The sequence below is a fragment of the Pseudophryne corroboree genome, chromosome 2 (assembly GCF_028390025.1).
Source record: "Pseudophryne corroboree isolate aPseCor3 chromosome 2, aPseCor3.hap2, whole genome shotgun sequence".
Classification (NCBI taxonomy): Eukaryota; Metazoa; Chordata; class Amphibia; order Anura; family Myobatrachidae; genus Pseudophryne; species Pseudophryne corroboree.
The window spans coordinates 238,918,590-238,939,622 of NC_086445.1; the positions used below are offsets into that span (position 1 = coordinate 238,918,590).

Consider the following 21,033-nt stretch of genomic DNA (forward strand, 5'->3'; position numbering starts at 1 on the left):
ATAGACCGACGCCAAATAATTCCTCCCCTTTATACGGCAATACTTCCATATGCCGTTTGGAATCCGCATCACCTGACCACTGTTGTGTCCATAAACTTCTTCTGGCAGATATGGACATTGCACTTACTCTCGATGCCAGAGTGCAAATATCCCTCTGAGCATCTCGCATATAAAGAAAAGCATCCTTTAATTGCTCTAAAGTCTGTAAAATACTGTCCCTATCCAGGGTATCAATATTTTCAGTCAGGGAATCCGACCAGACCACCCCAGCACTGCACATCCAGGCTGAGGCGATGGCTGGTCGCAGTATAACACCAGTATGTGTGTATATACTTTTTAGGGTAGTTTCCAGCCTCCTATCAGCTGGATCCTTGAGGGCGGCCGCATCAGGAGACGGTAACGCCACTTGTTTTGATAAGCGTGTGAGCGCCTTATCCACCCTAGGGGGTGTTTCCCAGCGCGCCCTAACCTCTGGCGGGAAAGGGTATAATGCCAATAACTTTTTTGAAATTAGCCCTTTTCTATCTGGGTTAACCCACGCTTCATCACATACATCATTCAATTCCTCTGATTCAGGAAAAACTACAGGTAGTTTTTTCACCCCCCACATAATACCCCTTTTTGTGGTACTTGTAGTATCAGAGATATGCAAAGTCTCCTTCATTGCCGTGATCATATAACGTGTGGCCCTACTGGAAAATACGTTTGTTTCTTCACCGTCGACACTAGATTCAGTGTCTGTGTCTGGGTCTGTATCGACCGACTGAGGTAAAGGGCGTTTTACAGCCCCTGACGGTGTCTGAGACGCCTGGGCAGGTACCAACTGGTTTGACGGCCGTCTCATGTCGTCAACTGATTTTTGTAATGTGCTGACATTATCACGTAATTCCATAAACAAAGCCATCCATTCCGGTGTCGACTCCCTAGGGGGTGACATCACCATTACCGGCAATTGCTCCGCCTCCACACCAATATCGTCCTCATACATGTCGACACACACGTACCGACACACAGCAGACACACCGGGAATGCTCTATTGAAGACAGGACCCCACTAGCCCTTTGGGGAGACAGAGGGAGAGTTTGCCAGCACACACCCAAGCGCTATAATATATATGGGAACAACCCTATATAAGTGTTGTATCCTTATAGCAGCTTAAATATATTAATATCGCCAAAAAAGTGCCCCCCCTCTCTGTTTTACCCTGTTTCTGTAGTGCAGTGCAGGGGAGAGTCCTGGGAGCCTTCCTCACAGCGGAGCTGAGCAGGAAAATGGCGCTGTGTGCTGAGGAGAATAAGCCCCGCCCCCTATTTCGGCGGGCTCTTCTCCGGAATCTGTGAGATCTGGCAGGGGTTAAATACATCCATATAGCCTCAAAGGGCTATATGTGATGTATTTTTAGCCATAAAAAGGTATAATACATTGCTGCCCAGGGCGCCCCCCCCCCCAGCGCCCTGCACCCTCCGTGACCGCTGTGTGAAGTGTGCTGACAACAATGGCGCACAGCTGCAGTGCTGTGCGCTACCTCAGGAAGACTGAAAAGTCTTCTGCCGCCTGCTTCTGGACCTCTTCCATCTTCGGCATCTGTAAGGGGGGTCGGCGGCGCGGCTCCGGGACGAACCCCAGGGTGAGACCTGTGTTCCGACTCCCTCTGGAGCTAATGGTGTCCAGTAGCCTAAGAAGCCAATCCATCCTGCACGCAGGTGAGTTCACTTCTCTCCCCTAAGTCCCTCGATGCAGTGAGCCTGTTGCCAGCAGGACTCACTGAAAATAAAAAACCTAAAAAACTTTTTCTAAGCAGCTCTTTAGGAGAGCCACCTAGATTGCACCCTGCTCGGACGGGCACAAAAACCTAACAGAGGCTTGGAGGAGGGTCATAGGGGGAGGAGCCAGTGCACACCACCTGATCCTAAAGATTTATTTTTGTGCCCTGTCTCCTGCGGAGCCGCTAATCCCCATGGTCCTGACGGAGTCCCCAGCATCCACTAGGACGTTAGAGAAATTTTATTTGGGTGCCCATGCATATTGCACACGTCGCAAACAGAGTTTAGCCGCGTAAGATGGCTAAACCCGCCTAAAGTTTCGGGAGTCTAAACAGAGCAACAATTGAATTGCTCCATTTGCGCTGCCCTAGTGGTAGCTGCATGGAAAAACAATTGAATTCCTTCCATTCTCTTCTATAAAATAACTTCCTGTTGCACTGCAAGAGCCTCCTAATACTGAGGGTTATTCAGAGTTGTTAGCAAACCAAAAAAGCACACTAATGAGCAAAACCATGTTGCACTGCAGGGGGGGATGATGTAACATGTGCAGAGAGAGTCAGATTTGGGTGGGGTGTGTTCAAACTGAAATCTAAATCGCAGTGTAAAAATAAAGCAGCCAGTATTTACCCTGCACAGAAACAATAAAACCTATCCAAATCTATGTCCCTCACATGTTACATCTACCCCAACTACTGTGCAACATGGTTTTGTCCATTAGTGTGCTTTTTTGGTTTGCTAACAACTCTGAATAAACCCCATAATGCAAAAGCATCACAATATGCATTTATGCATTTTTCTTGGCACTGAAAATTGCATACCTCCCAACATGACCCTGCTTCTGGATTTCCCTGTTAAGTTATGATTGCCATCACTTGTGGTAAAACACCTTTCTTATCCATTACCTGTTCAACACAGGTGATGTACGATTGCCATTAAGCTAAAAGTCCAGAAGCAGAGCATTGTGTCCCTCTTGGAGAGAGTCTTGTTGGGAGGTATGAAATGGCACCTACCTAGAGTACATATAGATGCTAAAGCACTATAATAGATATAGTCATTTTAATTTTACTAAGGAAATTAAGATGGAAATGGTATAATACATATATTATATGGTATAGCACCATAAATGTGTACATTTTACAATTTACAAAACTAGGAAGACACCTTGATGGGGATTTTCTGTCTGGGTTGTTTTTACTTTACCTTGACTCAAAAAAAAAAAAAAATGTAGATCAGTATTCATTGTGTCAGGAACAGCAAGGATCAGCTGTTTTCTTACTGCAGCTATGGTGTCCCTAGTGCAAAGCTAGGACAAAGCTATAGCAACTGCTATAACAGTGAATGCGAAGAACGGTACAGGTTTACAAGGCAAATTATCATTTGGGCTGTGTAATTATGTGTAAATGTAGCTGTAACATGGGCATATTTGTTATCTTTAAGCGTAAAAAATGTCTCACTTTCTGCTGTTTTACTATTAGAAGAACTCTCCCTATGTAATAGAGCTGCAGTTATTATACCTTACAATTTCCTCCTAAATCTGAATAATGTCGATAATAGCCATATTATTCTACATTATCCGAGCTTATCTTGTATGTATTCACACTGTACAAGCCCCGGAGTCAGGCATAAGTAACTACGGGCGACTGAAGGTTTCTGTTCATGGAAATGCGGCCTATACAGACTTGCACCAGCCCTATACTAGAAGGCCATCCAAAATGACCCCTTCCAGTGACATCACTGCATGCCACTCCCGGGTGTCACCCTTGGAGAAGCCAGCATGCCCTCTGTTCACCTATGATCCCAGACAATATCCTCCAAAGTAAGAGCAGCCATGCCACGCTGCACTGTGTAAAGCAGTGCTTCCCAAACTCAGTCCTCGGGGACCCCCAACAGTTCATGTTTTCCAAGTCACCAAGCAAGTGCACTGGTGTATTCATTAGTCACTGACACATTTTAAAAGATCCACAGGTGGAGCTAATTATTTCACGTGTGATTCTGTGAGGAGACCTGGAAAACATGAACTGTTGGGAGTCCTTGAGAACTGCGTTTGGGAACCACTGGTGTAAAGCATGCCCCGGTATTTTTAACAGGTCATGGCCAAGCCCTCAGTAACAGGCCCATCAGACATCTCTGCAGCACGGTTGATAATGCTGACCGCTATAAACCCAAGCATACAGATAGCACAGGTCCGTCTACTGAGATACATGCAGCTCTACAAATGAGAAAATCTAATCATTTTTAGGGGTCTATGTACTAACCATGTTACAGGCTGTGTCTGAAAAATGACAGGAGCTGTTTGGTAAGTAGTTTATTTGGGATGGCTGATATGCCGGCGATCAGGATCCCAGATGTCCGCATACCGACCTCGGGATCCTAGATGCCAGATTGTAGGGATGGGGGGGCGAGCACAACGGAGACCCTTGCGGGCTCACTGCGCTCACCAGGTTCTATTCCTGCTCTATGGGTGAGTGGACTCCCACGAGTGGGAATAGCTCCTGTTAGCCGGCATTATCAGCGGTGGGGATCCCGACCCGCCAGCATATCCACTGCATCCCCTCTTTGTGTCCAGTTTATTTCTCTTCAAGGCTTAGTACATAGACCCCTTAGTTCTATGAGTGCAATGCAGTAGCAATTACGACTGACTTCCAATCCACTCTGCATCAGCCCCACTGTGTCTATGCTTTAATACAAACCGCACATGTTCAATGTCACCTAGCGTGTGGCCTCATATTGATCAGTACACCTGAAGACAATATTCTAAAGCCAGGTATATCACCAAATAAGGCAGTGTAAATGGAGCACTTGACAATTTACTTTTAAAAATAATGTGTTACAATGAAAAACATTATTAATGTTAGTTGCATTAGAATGACCAGTTTATTGTGGGATAACGTAAGACACTTGTATGAACCTGTTTAAATAAAGTATTTTGAAAAAAATATTCTGTACCTATTTTATTTTTAATAACAAACCTGATGAAGGGCATAATCTAGCACTGAAATGCTGTATTCTGCCTAACTGCATTTCTGACATACAATGTAGCACTATAGAATGAGAGAGTTTTTTCGGGAACGATCTTACTTGCAATTTCAATGTCGCTAAAATGTGGAAGTTTAAAGTGTATGGCAGTGGTTTTAAAACTGTGTGCAGCGGTGCCTCGGGACACTTGCATGGGTGCATCGGCTTGGTCCAAGGACAATTCAAATTATTTATGGTCAATGTGATAGGCAAAACCAGTGCTAGTGGCTGCCAATTATAACAAATGTGGACAAACAGAAGTGAATCTTGTCCCTCACCCACCTAGATTGTAAACTCCTTGGAGCAGGGCCCTCTACCCTCCTGGTCTCAAAGCCCTCTTCTCATGCACCTCAACTACAGCGCTCTCCTACTCCGTGACTGTCTATACCTGCATTTCCTTCTGCTCCTGACTGTTCATCTCTTCCAATGGCTGCCCGCCCCCCAGTAGTATGCTGATTACTTCTTTGCTTCCTGGAATCTTGGCTGTATTGTGTACTGAGAACTGTGGTGCTAATTGTTACCTGTGCTCTGTTTTAGTTTTCTGTGACGTTAAATTCTGTATACCATATATTGTTCTAATGTGTGTTGTTTGTACGGCGCTGCGAAACCCTCGTGGCTCCTCCATAAATAAATTGTAATAATAATAACGGAACCTAAGGATGACATATAAGCACAATTTATTTAATGTAATATTTTTTTTATAAAATTTCTCAATATGAAACTTTGGCTTAGGGCTGTCGTCAAAAAAAATTCTGTTACTCTAGGGTGCTGTGATTCAAAAAAGTTTGGGAACCACTGGTGTATGGTAATGAGGCAAAATGTGTGTGAAAAAAAATAAGATTTTACTCACCGGTAAATCTATTTCTCGTAGTCCGTAGTGGATGCTGGGACTCCGTAAGGACCATGGGGAATAGCGGCTCCACAGGAGACTGGGCACAACTAAAGAAAGCTTTAGGACTACCTGGTGTGCACTGGCTCCTCCCACTATGACCCTCCTCCAGACCTCAGTTAGGATACTGTGCCCGGAAGAGCTGACACAATAAGGAAGGATTTTGAATCCCGGGTAAGACTCATACCAGCCACACCAATCACACCGTATAACTCGTGATACTATACCCAGTTAACAGTATGAAATATAACTGAGCCTCTCAACAGATGGCTCAACAATAACCCTTTAGTTAGGCAATAACTATATACAAGTATTGCAGACAATCCGCACTTGGGATGGGCGCCCATCATCCACTACGGACTACGAGAAATAGATTTACCGGTGAGTAAAATCTTATTTTCTCTGACGTCCTAAGTGGATGCTGGGACTCCGTAAGTACCATGGGGATTATACCAAAGCTCCCAAACGGGCGGGAGAGTGCGGATGACTCTGCAGCACTGAATGAGCAAACTCTAGGTCCTCCTCAGCCAGGGTATCAAACTTGTAGACTCTTGCAAAAGTGTTTGAACCCGACCAAGTAACAGCTCGGCAAATTTGTAAAGCCGAGACCCCTCGGGCAGCCGCCCAAGAAGAGCCCACTTTCCTCGTGGAATGGGCTTTTACAGATTTAGGGTGCGGCAGTCCAGCCGCAGAATGTGCAAGTTGAATCGTGCTACAGATCCAGCGAGCAATAGTCTGCTTAGAAGCAGGAGCACCCAGCTTGTTGGGTGCATACAGGATAAATAGCGAGTCCGTTTTCCTGACTCCAGCCGTCCTGGAAACATATATTTTTCAGGGCCCTGACTACGTCCAGTAACTTGGAATCCTCCAAGTCCCAAGTAGCCGCAGGCACCACAATAGATAGGTTGGTTCACATGAAAAACTGATACCACCTTAGGAAGGAATTGGGAACGAGTCCTCAATTCCGCCCTATCCATATAAAAAAAATTAGATAAGGGCATTTGCATGATAAAGCCGCTAATTCTGATACACGCCTGGCCAACGCCAAGGCCACTCGCATGACCACTTTCCACATGAGGTATTTTAGCTCCACGGATTTAAGGTGCTCAACCCAATGCGACTTCAGAAAATCCAACACCACGTTGAGATCCCACGGTGCCACTGGAGGCACAAACGGGGGCTGACTATGCAGCACTCCCTTAACAAAAGTCTGAACTTCAGGCAGTGAAGTCAGTTCTATTTTGGAAGAAAATCGATAGAGCCGAAATCTGGACCTTAATGGAACCCAATTTTAGGCCCATAGTCACCCCTGACTGTAGGAAGTGCAGAAATCGACCTAGCTGAAATTCCTCCGTTGGGGCCTTCCTGGCCTCACAGCACGCAACATATTTCCGCCATATGCGGTGATAATGGTTTGCGTTCACTTCTTTCCTAGCTTTAATTAGCGTAGGAATAACTTCCTCCGGAATGCCCTTTTCCTTCAGGATCCGGCGTTCAACCGCCATGCCGTCAAACGCAGCCGCGGTACGTCTTGGAACAGACAGGCCCCCTGCTGCAGCAGGTCCTGTCTGAGCGGCAGAGGCCATGGGTCCTCTAAGATCATTTCTTGTAGTTCTGGGTACCAAGCTCTTCTTGGCCAATCCGGAACAATGAGTATAGTTCTTACTCCTCTCCTTCTTATCATTCTCATTACCCTGGGTATGAGAGGCAGAGAAGGGAACACATACACCGACTGGTACACCCACGGTGTTACCAGAGCGTCCACAGCTATCGCCTGAGGGTCCCTTGACCTGGCGCAATATCTTTTAAGCTTTTTGTTGAGGCGGGACGCCATCATGTCCACCTGTGGCCTTTCCCAACGGTGTACAATCATTTGGAAGACTTCTGGATGAAGTCCCCACTCTCCCGGGTGTAGGTCGTGTCTGCTGAGAAAGTCTGCTTCCCAGTTATCCACTCCGGGAATGAACACTGCTGACAGTGCTAACACATGATTTTCCGCCCATCGGAGAATCCTTGTGGCTTCTGCCATCGCCATTCTGCTTCTTGTGCCGCCCTGTCGGTTTACATGAGCGACCGCCGTGATGTTGTCTGACTCGATCAGCAACGGCCGGTGTTGAAGCAGGGGTCTAGCGTGACTTAGGGCATTGTAAATGGCCCTTAGTTCCAGAATATTTTTGTGTAGGGAAGTCTCCTGACTTGTCCATAGTCCTTGGAAGTTTCTTCCCTGTGTGACTGCCCCCCAGCCTCGAAGGCTGGCATCCGTGGTCACCAGGACCCAGTCCTGTATGCCGAATCTGCGGCCCTCTAGAAGATGAGCACTCTGCAGCCACCACAACAGCGACACCCTGGCCTTTGGAGACAGGGTTATCCGCCGATGCATCTGAAGATGCGACCCGGACCACTTGTCCAATAGATCCCACTGGAAGATCCTTGCATGGGACCTGGCGAATGGAATTTCTTCGTAAGAAGCTACCATCTTTCCCAGGGCTCGCGTGCATTGATGCACCGACACCTGTATTTGTATTAGGAGGTCTCTGTCTAGAGACGACAACTCCTTGGACTTCTCCTCCGGGAGAAACACTTTTTTCTTGTTCTGTGTCCAGAACCATACCCAGGAACAGTAGACGCGTCGTAGGAACCAGCTGCGACTTTGGAATATTCAGAATCCAGCCTTGCTGTTGTAGCACTTCCAGAGATAGTGCTACTCCGACGAACAACTGCTCCCTGGACCTCGCCTTTTATAAGGAGATCGTCCAAGTACGGGATAATTATTTCGGCCATTACCTTGGTAAATACCCTCGGTGCCGGGGACAGACCAACGGCAACGTCTGGAATTGGTAATGACAATCCTGGTGAGGAGGGTAAATAGGGACATGCAGGTAAGCATCCTTGATGTCCAGTGATACCATGAAATTCTCCAGGCTTGCAATAATCGCCCTGAGCGATTCCATTTTGAACTTGAACCTTCGTATATAAGTGTTCAAGGAGTTCAATTTTAGAATGGGTCTCACCGAACCGTCTGGTTTCGGTACCACAAACATTTTGGAATAGTAACCCCGGCCTTGTTGAAGGAGGGGTACCTTGATTTCACCTGCTGGAAGTACAGCTTGTGAATTGCCGCCAGTACTACCTCCCTTTCTCCGAGGGCAGCAGGCAAGGCTGATGTGAGGTAACGGTGAGGGGGAGTCGCCTCGAACTCCAGCTTGTATCCCTGTGATACTACTTGCAGAACCTAGGTATCCACCTGTGGGCAAGCCCACTGGTCCCTGAAGTTCCCGAGACGCGCCCCCACCGCACCTGTCTCCACCTGTGGAGCCCCAGCGTCATGCGGTGGACTCAGAGGAAGCGGGGGAAGATTTTTGATCCTGGGAACTGGCTGTCTGGTGCAGCTTTTTCCTTCTTCCCTTGTCTCTGTGCAGAAAGGAAGCGCCTTTGACCCGCTTGCTTTTCTGAAGCCGAAAGGACTGTACCTGAAAATACGGTGCTTTCTTAGGCTGTGAGGAAACCTGAGGTAAATTTTTTTTCTTCCCAGCTGTTGCTGTGGATACGAGGTCCCAGAGACCATCCCCAAACAATTCCTCACCCTTATAAGGCAGAATCTCCATGTGCCTTTTTAAAGGCAGCATCACCTGTCCACTGCCGGGTCTCTAATACCCTCCTGGCAGAATGGACATTGCATTAATTCTGGATGCCAGCCGGCAAATATCCCTCTGTGCATCCCTCATATATAAGACGACGTCTTTAAAATGCTCTATGTTAGCAAAATATTATCCCTGTCTAGGGTATTAATATTATCTGACAGGGTATCAGACTACGCTGCAGCAGCACTATTCATGCTGAGGCAATTGCAGGTCTCAGTATAGTACCTGAGTGTGTATATACAGACTTCAGGATAGCCTCCTGCTTTTTATCAGCAGGCTCCTTCAAAGTGGCCGTATCCTAAGACGGCAGTGCCACCTTTTTTGACAAACGTGTGAGCGCCTTATCCACCCTAGGGGATATCTCCCAATGTGACCTATCCTCTGGCAGGAAAGGGTACGCCAGCAGTAACTTTTTAGAAATTACCAGTTTCTTATCGGGGGAAACCACGCTTCTTTACACACTTCATTCACTCATCTGATGGGGGAACAAAACACTGGCTGCTTTTTCTCCCCAAACATAAAACCCCTTTTATGTGGTACTTGGGTTAATGTCAGAAATGTGAAACACATTTTTCATTGCTGAGATCATGCAACGGATGTTCCTAGTGGATTGTGTATATGTCTCAACCTCGTCGACACTGGAGTCAGACTCCGTGTCGACATCTGTGTCTGCCATCTGAGGTAACGGGCGTTTTTTGAGCCCCTGATGGCCTTTGAGACGCCTGGGCAGGTGCGGGCTGAGTAGCCGGCTGTCCCACAGCTGTTACGTCAACCAGCCTTTTATGTAAGGAGTTGACATTGTCGGTTAATACCTTCCACCTATCCATCCACTCTGGGGTCGGACCCACAGGGGGCGACATCCCATTTATCAGCCTCTGCTCCGCCTCCACGTAACCTTCCTCATCCAACATGTCGACACAGCCGTACCGACACACCACACACACACAGGGAATGCTCTGACTGAGGACAGGACCCCACTAAGTCCTTTGGGGAGACAGAGAGAGAGTATGCCAGCACACACCAGAGCGCTATATAATGCAGGGATTAACACTATAACTGAGTGATTTTTCCCCCAATAGCTGCTTGTATACACATATTGCGCCTAAATTTGGTGCCCCCCCTCTTTTTAACCCTTTGAGCCAGAAAACTACAGGGGAGAGCCTGGGGAGCTGTCTTCCAGCTGCACTGTGAAGAAAAAATGGCGCCAGTGTGCTGAGGGAGATAGCCCCGCCCCTTTTTCGGCTGACTTTTCTCCCACTTTTTTCATGGATTCTGGCAGGGGTAATTTATCACATATATAGCCCTGGGACTATATATTGTGATGATTTGCCAGCCAAGGTGTTTATATTGCCCTCAGGGCGCCCCCCCCCCCCCCCCCCAGCGCCCTGCACCCATCAGTGACCGGAGTGTGAGGTGTGCATGAGGAGCAATGGCGCACAGCTGCAGTGCTGTGCGCTACCTTGTTGAAGACAGAAGTCTTCTGCCGCCGATTTTCCGGAACACTTCTTGCTTCTGGCTCTGTAAGGGGGCCGGCGGCGCGGCTCCGGGACCGAACATCGAGGTCGGGTCCTGTGGTCGATCCCTCTGGACCTAATGGTGTCCAGTAGCCTAAGAAGCCCAAGCTACCACCAGTTGGGTAGGTTCGCTTCTTCTCCCCTTAGTCCCTCGCTGCAGTGAGTCTGTTGCCAGCAGATCTCACTGTAAAATAAAAAAACTAAAATATACTTTCTTTCTAGGAGCTCAGGAGAGCCCCTAGTGTGCATCCAGCTCAGCCGGGCACAAGATTCTAACTGAGGTCTGGAGGAGGGTCATAGTGGGAGGAGCCAGTGCACACCAGGTAGTCCTAAAGCTTTCTTTAGTTGTGCCCAGTCTCCTGCGGAGCCGCTATTCCCCATGGTCCTTACGTAGTCCCAGCATCCACTTAGGACGTCAGAGAAAATAGTAATTTCCGCTACTGTGATGTCAGCATCCTGACTATGGGGGTTATTGAGACCTGATCGCCTGCAATGAGCAGGCGCGTTGCACGGGTACAAAGTGGATCGTTGCTGTGCGATGGGTTTTACGAAGAATCCATTCGCACAGCCGATCGCAAGGAGACTGACAGGAAGAAGGCGTTTGTGGGTGGCAACTGACCGTTTTCAGAGAGTGGTTGGAAAAATGCAGGCATGTCCATGTATTTGCAGGGCGGGTGTCTGACGTCAATTCCGTCCCCGGACAGGCTGAAGTGATCGCAACTCAAACTGCACAAAGTTTTATTTTTATTTTTACCGCTCGGCTGCACATGTGATCGCACACTTGCACAGCTAAAATACACTCCCCGGTGGGTGGCGACTATGCGAACGCAGGGCTGCAAAAAACAGCTAGTGAGCGATCAGGTCTGAATTACCCCCTATGTGCAAAAATAAATAAAATGTTGTTTTGTCTCTTATAGGAAGACCTTGGAAAACGAATTAAACCTAAAACAATCACAATAGCCTGCATATAGCAGGTATCATCTGTGTCTTGGTAACACCTAGTCTACGCTTTCAGATGATAAAAGGAAAGCATACAGTATTATTACAATAATATTCAAGAAAACAGCACATATAAAAATAAAGTAACATTCTGTCTTGCGTCACTGAGCTAGTGTTTTCAATGACTTAGCGTGCTGACTAATACAAGGAAGTAGTTGAATGTACGCAGGAGTGTGCAATATATGTCATTCACATTATTGAAAAGAGTAACAGGTTTCTCATTCATTGTTCTAGAGCGCATCATGTTGGGTTTTATTTACTCATCATTCATTTAGTGGAAGGGGGTTCCACCCAGCAACCACTAATCAAAGATGTACACACTTCTTGGTCTTTATTATCTGGAATTTGCCTTTCATTGCATTGTCTCCCTGTACGTGTCCATTTTAAATATGTTACGTTTAACCAAAATGTTGTTCGTATAGGGATAAACAGATAAAGGCTCCAGCATTCTGTATCATTGTAATTTTTATAATTTCCCTAAAACAGATTCGGATTACTACAACTCTCAGCAAAAGACATTACATCCATGCAAGGCGTGACTTGAATTCCTTAAATAATATCTTTAAAATCACTGTTGCAATAGTAAGGAATAACAAGATAAGCAGATACAGACATGGAGGTACAAAAATAGGAACATATTGAGAATTCTTGAAGAACCCCAAAGCAATGGTAAGAAAATAGTGTCCTTTGTTTTGTACACAGCATTAACATGTTGCAGTGAAATCTTCTCTCTGCATAAACCCTTGGAATTCTCAGAAATCACATGATTTCCTCAGATTCTTTAAGGCCCAGAATTAAGAGTAAAGCATCACAAGTTTCTATGTAAGCTGAAGTGAACATCTCTTATTAGTGTTATACTAGTATCGGTAATGAGGGACACACCCAAATCCCAAGACACTCCGACTGGAGACGCAAAAAGGATATAGTACATAACTTGGGTCTACAACATGCACTCTACTATTAATAACTTGGGGCCTAATTCAGACCTGATCGCAGCAGCAGAGGCGCGTGAGTGACCGCAGCAGCAGAGGCGCGTGAGTGACCGCAGCAGCAGAGGCGCGTGAGTGACCGCAGCATCTGTATGGAATGCTGCAACACCAATCTAACCAGGTGTGCATATACTTATGGATCCCTACTTATAAAAAGCGTTAATCCTCTGCATGGGAGGGGGATGAGTCATCCAGTCTGGGAGCCTCTTCCCTAGCTTTGATAATAGTGAGGTCCAACACCAGTTCTTTGGTAACTATGAAGGGAGTGGACGCAACAAAACTGATAAATGGCGGATATCCATTTACAGAGAATCAATGAAGGCAAATACACATTACAGAAGCTTTTGGCTTTATTGATGTGCATAGTCCTCCACAGCACTGGACAGAGCATACATAAACCTGGGACATTACACTATACAGTAACATAGAATATTTGCTTCATTCTAAAGATAACCGTCACCGTGTTCCTGGACATACTAGCCATTACAGTAAACCAGGTGGAATAAGTATGGCACTCCAAACAAAATGCAGCTAAAAATCCTGCGCCCACCCGTAAATACAAGCCATTAGTTGGCACTAATCAACCGATCTGTGGAACCATAATCAGGGTAAATAATATTCAAAATAACTCAATGCCAATGTGCTGCATTAATCTATACCTCAGTTCTAAATCAGGCGTAATTTCCTTTCTAGTGTTTCATAGAAATCCCCTGCATAAGGCTCAATATCACTGCAGACCACAGTCCTCATTATTCTTATTATTCTTTATTATTATTATCCTAAGGCGGTAAAAACCGCTATGTCTATGGAGGCATAATTGGAGGAGAGGGATCTTACAATCATTCTCCCACAGCCTCCATACAGCTTCGGTAACAGATATTGGGGTCTATTCATGAAGCAGTGAAAAGTGTGGAGAAGTGAGCCAGTGCAGAAATTGCTCATGGCAACCAATCAGCATTAAAGTAACATTTATAATTTGCATACTGTACAATTGTACTGAGTAGCTGATTGGCTGCAATGAGCAACTTTTCTACAGGTTCACTTCTCCACACTTTTCACTGCTTCATGAATAGACCCCACTGTGTACATGCGCAGTGTCTGTTTCCCAGGAGGAGTCTTTGAAAAATGTGAAAGGCTCCTCCAATACCCCTGCAATGACAGGATATCGCTACTGCTGTCCCTGGGGAGACGTACTAAGCCTTGTAAAGTGATAAAGTGGAGAGAGATAATGGGGTAGATGTATTATACTGGCAGAGATTGTGCCAGTACACTCTTTCTGCTTAGCCTCTTTAGCAAGGCAAAGCAGGAAGCACTAGTATGGACATCTCGTGCCGGACTGGGGGAGGGAACCCGGGAGGGACCCCCCCCCCCTCCCCTGGCGATCCCTGATAGACACACCCCACCCCAGTGCATCAGCCTAGTGCTGAAGCGCTGTGTATTCTCTCCCAGCAGGCTCCAGTGCACATGTGCGAGGTCTTACATGTAGCCTGGCAGCCACAGCTATTACTTCAGTGGCTGTGAATGGGCAATGACACCTTCAGCTTTCGAAGGCGGTGCCTTTGACCGTTCATACATTGCCCCTGTCATTTAGCACACACTGGCACAGTAATACACGGGAGAGAAACGGTATCAGTGCACATAACATGCACTTATACCACTTCTCCCCCATAATGGTAGATATTACATCTACCTGAAAGTACAAGCCGATCAGCTTACCCAACTGCCATGTTGCAGGCTGGGTTTGAAAAATGATAGGAGCTGATTGGCTGGCACTTTGGGGTCTACGTACTAAGGACCTAATTCAGACCTGATCGTTCTTCTGCAAATTTGCAGAGTTTTGCGTTCAGATAGTCGCCGCCCAGACAGAGTGATTACCCGTCCCGTGCAAGTCTGCGTACGCCACGCGAAAAGCTTTGCATACGCCGGCCAGCTGCAAATCTGTTTGCAACTCACTCACCATTTAATGTTTTTTGCAGTCTGTGCATAGCCCAGGACCTACTCCCACAGTGCGAAAGAAATAGGCTGATCGGGGGCCGGAGTTGATGTCACACACCCTCGAGTGACGCTTGGGAATGCCTGCGTTTTTCCTGACACTACCAGAAAATGCCCAGTTACAACCCCCAAATGTCCGCTCCCTGTCAATCAACCGGCGTAGGCCTAGCGATCATAAAATTACGCTGAATTCTTTTGCATTTGGGACTCGATCGATAATCGGCCTCCTTGCGTATTCGCACAACAGCGATCAGGTCTGAATTAGGCCCTAAGCCTGAGAGAGAGAGATAAAGTTGACAGAGATAAATTATTAACTAACCAGGTCCTAACTGTCATTTCTCAAACACAGCCTGTAACATGGGAGCTGGTTGGCTGGTACTTTGGGGGAGATGTATTATAGCAGCACGGATCGTGCCGCTATAACACTTCCTGCTTCTCCTCACTACCAAGGCGAAGCAGGAAGGAACATCGTCAAGATGTAGTAACCTCTAAGTCTGCCGAAGTGGGTGAGTGAAACCCCCCCCCCTCTGGTGATTCCATTCTGAGCACACAGTACATTAGCATAGTGCTGATGCGCTGTGTCTCCCTGCTTGACCAGTTCCTCTGGGCATGCACGAGACCTCGCTACTATCGCGACATCTCGCATGCAGACCGGCGCCGGCAGCCATCACAGGCAGGGACAGCACTGTCCCTGCTGTGTAGTTAGGACAATGACACCTGCAGCTGTGGAAATTGATAGCTGCTGGTGTCGGAACGGTCAGTGCAACTGACCATTCTTACATTGCTCTGCACATCAGCATAGCACCCCTGTCATGCAGACCACACCGCCGCATCACTACATGGGGGGGGGGAGCGGAATCAACGCACATAACGTGCGCCGATACATCTCCCCCCCCCCCCCCATACCAACTCTTCAAACAGCTACTCCACTATCTCCATCTATTTTATCTCTCTCCAAGGCTTGGTACAGATGCAGTCAAACTCATCCAGCCTGCGGCAAGGCCGCACGGGCACATGCGGCATGGCCTTAGTACGCCAAGCTGCACCTTAGTATGCAACGGGCGCGTAGACGCACACACACGTCCTAGTGACGGGCATACTTGCTTGCTGCAGGCTAGATAAGCGTGGCTACATCTGTACATTTGCCCTTTGAGGTACATTTAGAACATAGTGGAGATAATCATGTACAAATTATTATCCCTGCTGCGAAGTACACTGAAAATAAATTGTGATATTAAAATATAAATACCCCAAAGTCTTTGAAAGTGTTCAAGTTCAGTTGCCAACAGGTAGAATATTAATCTTAGGACATTTAGTAAGGAAAATCATTTTAGAACACCAAATCACGATGAGTATATGAAAATAAATGTATTTCTAAGGCTACAATTGATACTGCAGCCCCCCAGGTCTAAACGTAGGGGCTGCCACTGGTAACTATCTTGGGACATTTATCATTAATCAGCAAAATGGCCTCTAAGGAGGATGGAAATAACACATGCATGAACAAACTTGGATCATAAGTAATAGGTCATGCTTGAATAAACTATAACAATCCAACTATCTGTCTAAATAGTTATTGGGGCCTACAGATGTTTAGGAGAATAATCATTACCCAGTTACAATATTTTTTTTTTTTAAAGTGGTAAAAGTGAACTGCGTATCAATTTTTCTATTTTATTTTCTGAAAAGGTGATGGGTATAACTAGAATATATGACTTTCAGAAGAATGCTATCATAGGTGGGGACACATTCTAATAGTGCATCACCTATGGATTTGTAATTATTCTACAGATGCTTAGAGCAGGCCTGGCAAACCTGCGGCTCTCCAGTTGTTGCGAAACTACACATCCCAGCATGCCTTGCCACAGTTTTAGCATTCCATAATAGCAAAACTGTGGCAGGGCCTTCTGGGAGTTGTAGTTTCACAACAGCTAAGAGCCAGAGGGTGGCCAGGCCTGGCATAGACCATCAGTATGTTATTTAGGGGCCTATTTATTAATGAATTCTGCCCTGATTAAAAACTGCCAAAATTGCTATCTTCAGATGGCATTAGTTAACTTCTACCTACAATGGGTCTGCAATGCAACTCCTCCCCAGTGGGCTCAGGAGGTCGCAAAGTGCATTCCACGGTTTCCGCATGCACAGCTAGAAAGCTGCGTATTGTCCTGTGCATGGTCTGTAGATAGAAGTAATCGCGCATGCACTCACTAGGCACATGTCAGCTGAGTAACCCTATGGTTTTGCAGCATGGCATCACAAGTAAGACGCTGGAGCCATTTTAACTGCGTACAGGGTCGCAGTCGCAAGCTGTGGCACGCCACTGAAAGTGTTGTGACAAATCAGGCTCACAATACAGCCACAACTGAAACACTGCACACATTGTTCCCCCAATGTACGTACATGGTGCAAAAAAAGAAATACAGCTCAGTATTCACAATGGCCCAAGAAAACAATTATAATATATAGTATAGTAGATAGTGAAGCTAGCAATATACAACATATTCCTGGTTCCTGGTCACAATATAAGGTTGCACAATACTTTTTGGGGATTTTTTTTAGCAGTGCCCAATAATATTAACAGACACCTTACAATTACACCAGATTTATACTGTAGATATATCAGTCACTGCTATATTAAAATTGACAAAAGAAATAAATATATATATATATATATATATATATATATATATATATATATATATATATATATATATAAAGGAGTCTGCTTGTTTTGTGCTAGAGACAAGAGTTGTACAGCATTCAGCACTTGTCTACGTGCCCAGGAATGTGTCTGTCGGACGTCCTGGGAATGAATGGGTTACATGCTCACTTGCTCACCCACCGTCTACTACTCTACACACACTTCTGCGTCCTTGCCAACAAAGCCGCCACACACACACACACACACACACACACACACACACACACACACACACACACACACACACTCTCTCTCTCTCTCTCTCTCTCTCTCTCTCTCTCTCTCTCTCTCTCTCTCTCTCTCTCCATGCCAACAGTGCCCACCACGGGCCAGTACGGAGTGCTCACCAGTTTCCCGGTGGGTAGCCTCATGGGCACACTGGAAAAGATCATCCTGTGCTGTACAGAATCCACGGTGGTGGCAGTGCCCCTTGAAATGCCCAGATGCCCCCTGCACTGCCAGCAGCGCCTGTCCTATGCCTCTACCCCCGCCGTCAGTGGTATCGTAGTAAGGGTCAGATGGGGGCTGTTGTCGCTATTGGATCAACTGGCAGGGCAGGAAGACGATGTTCCTGGAACTTTCATTAACAAAAAAAAAGAGAGAGGCTGGGTCTGCCTACACTAGCGCCTGCCCACACAGCGCGGCCTGTCCCAACAGCGGGTGATCCTGCAGGAGGAGGCCGGCCACGCCTGTTGCAGCAATGCTGCCCTCTGAGATCCTGCCAGGGGTGGGCCTGGCGGGCAGTGCGGAGGTACCGGGGCCTGTGTGGGTGTACTCTGGAGGTGATAGTAGTGAGGGCGATGAACCTCCTCCTCCTCCTCGTCCCCTTTGTGGCTCCTTCCACGTGGGTTTGTCCTGCTGCTGGGAGGCGCATTGTTCCAGTGCAGGGATTCCTGGCATACCTCAGGAGTTAATCAGCAGATCAGGAGCTGAGCCAGAGACACACAGTCCCACATCCCTCCCTCCCATCACCACTTTCCCATATCCCTGACTTGCAGCGAGCAGCACAAACACAAAATACTTTTATGCACAAAATCTGGTAACACAACGGGCAGCTTCTGCACTGCCAATGCAATGGGGACACAACACACACTGATGCCTGTAAATGCCATGCTACAGGGATCTCCATCACATCACCAGCTGTCTCTAGTCATATTATTGTAGAAAGGTACATAGATAACGAGTAACTGGGCATCCTTAGTTTCACTTTCAGCACATAGGCCCCTGATAATGTTATAGGACTCTTTTGTTGGACCTACCGGTAGCTCACACATACCATGTGCTTGTAATGTAAAACATATGTTATGACTCAATGTGGGCTTGAATATAGTATTTTGTGCATGCCTTTGTGTGCCCAGGTATTTTGCTGTAGCAAACATTAATACAATCTCCAGGTTTTAGACCATAGTGACTTTTAAAGTGTCACAGATTAAAAGTGAAGGCAGCCATTTTATGTCCTGAGCCAACTAGGAGCTAGTTCCAAGCGAATTATTATGCTCCATATGTGTAAATATTGACTTATCCCACAAAATATCTGCCCCCACTTGTATAGGTGACAGGTAGGCTATTAATAGTCAATAGCTGCTGGTTCTGTAGTTCTTATTACTACTACTACTACTACTATTATTTTTATGATTTATTTATTACCAGTTATGTATATAGCGCATACATATTCCGCAGCACTTTGCAGAGAATCTTTTTGGCCATTCACATCAGTCCCTGCCCCAGTGGAGCTTACATTCTATCGCCCTTATTCGGAGCTGAACGCAGCCGTTGCATTCACTGTAAAGCCCTGGGGTTTGCCGTCTGCGTACGTAATTCACATGCTCAGGCTGTCATAAAGGATTCAATTGTGTCGTGATTGATAAGCGGGGGGCATCTGGGGGTGGCGGTGCAGCATTGGGGGGAGGAGGACAGGAAACACAGGTGTGTCATGTCCATTTTCGGGGCCGGCCGATGATGTCGCCTGCGTTTCCTGCAATAAAAAACATGGCAGTGGTGCCCCTCCTGCGCGCCTATGCTGCGTAGGCAGGGGTCGACCTCTATTCGATGCGATTACACTTGAATTACAATCGCATCGTGGGGCGGCCCCCAGCACATAAGTAGTATGGTTGTAGATTTTGCTGTGATAGCAAAATCTGTGACCATCTCTGAATAACCCCTTATGTTCCCTACCACATGCACACTAAGGTTCATTTTCTTAGAAGCCATTTAGCCTAACAGTATATTTTTGGCGTGTGGGAGGAAACCGGAGTACCCAGGGAAACTCACGCAAGCATGGGGAGAATATACAAACTCCACACAGGGCCATGACCTCAGTACTGTGAGGCAGTAATGCTAACCATTACGCCATATGTACTGTCCTATTCTTATCAATATTTATTTATAGAGCACCGCAAAGTTCTACAGCACCATACACAGCAGCAATCCAGACACACTAATCAGCATACATATACATAATTATATATGTACATGTAATGGTATAGGTACAGTGGCGTGGCTATACAATATATTCACCATCTTAGGGAACCATGATTGATTTAAGTGAAATTTATTTCCACTAATTTAACACAAAGTACTCGATAATGTGCCAGTACTTTGTGTTAAGTCGTGGCAATAACATTATTTTAGAGGAAAATGATCCCAATTCATGCATGGAGAGCATATGTCCCCCATCAGTATTTTACAATACGCCTGCTGAAGTAAAGGACCTAGTAAGCATGCGTCTAGATTGTCTCTCCCTGAGCCATTAACTGGGTCGCTATTAGAAATGTGGTACTTAGATAGAGTGACCATATTATTCCTTTTACCTGGGACGCTCATGGATTACACAGGTTCTGTGGCTGATTAAAACCAGATGAAATGTAGGCTTGAAGTCAGCCAGCCACAGAACCTGTGTAATCCATGAGCGTCCCAGGTAAAAGGGGTATTATGGTCACTCTAACTTAAGGGCATGGCTAAGCATGTTTGTCCTGTTAAGAATATCCTGCACCTCCGGCAGCCCGGATATTTTGTTTGTTAGCATACATTGCTGCTAACCTGTTGTTTTATTTTGTATTTGTTTGGTGAGATCAAAGTGGGAGGAAATCCAATTACAATTTTTACAGAAAACGTTGCCTGGAGTCCAAGTGATTAATTGATAGTAGGAATAAGAAACATGGCTATTTGCATACTTGTTGAAAAAGAATTGGTACAGGTGGATAAATAAATAAAGATGGTAAGTTATGCGTGGAGTTCATCCTAAATAAAAAAATAAAAATGATGATAATACTTTTATAGTAATTTATAATTACAATATTGAATGCATATGAAGAACAGACCAGATGACTGCCCCTCCCACAGCTACTGAATGCTTTACTAACAGATTAGCTGGCTCTGTCGTGTTTAGAGGTGGCTGCTCTTAGAAGTGACTGGAGTGCTCTTACCTACTGGAGGAGACAATAGAGTAAGTTGATTGGTTGTTGATTAGAATATCACCCTAAACTGGGTACCCACTGTGCCATGAGGTGTGGTATGTTAGGTAGATTAGA

The 21,033-nt window shown here is 46.2% G+C and overlaps 1 protein-coding gene and 1 long non-coding RNA gene across 7 annotated transcripts in view; one reads left to right on the forward strand and one right to left on the reverse strand.

The window, feature by feature from the left end:
• The window catches only part of RBMS2 (RNA binding motif single stranded interacting protein 2), a 159,824-nt gene that overhangs the window by 89,834 nt on the left and 48,957 nt on the right, over nt 1-21,033 (reverse strand). Inside the window, exon 1 of one of the 6 annotated variants that reach the window (XM_063952550.1) lies at nt 17,851-18,290. The exons of 4 other annotated variants lie outside the window; for them this stretch is intronic. In XM_063952550.1, coding sequence (XP_063808620.1) covers nt 17,851-17,895 — 45 coding nt within the window. In that variant the 5' untranslated portion in view covers nt 17,896-18,290. Of the gene's footprint in view, nt 1-2,581; nt 2,614-17,850; nt 18,291-21,033 lie in introns of those variants that run through there. One more of the 6 variants, XM_063952552.1, reaches the window with a different exon arrangement.
• LOC135012509 (uncharacterized) overlaps nt 2,688-21,033 on the forward strand; it is a 68,302-nt gene continuing 49,956 nt past the window's right edge. The window contains exon 1 of the long non-coding RNA XR_010211458.1: nt 2,688-2,755. This is a non-coding gene — a long non-coding RNA (uncharacterized LOC135012509). The remainder of the gene's footprint in view (nt 2,756-21,033) is intronic.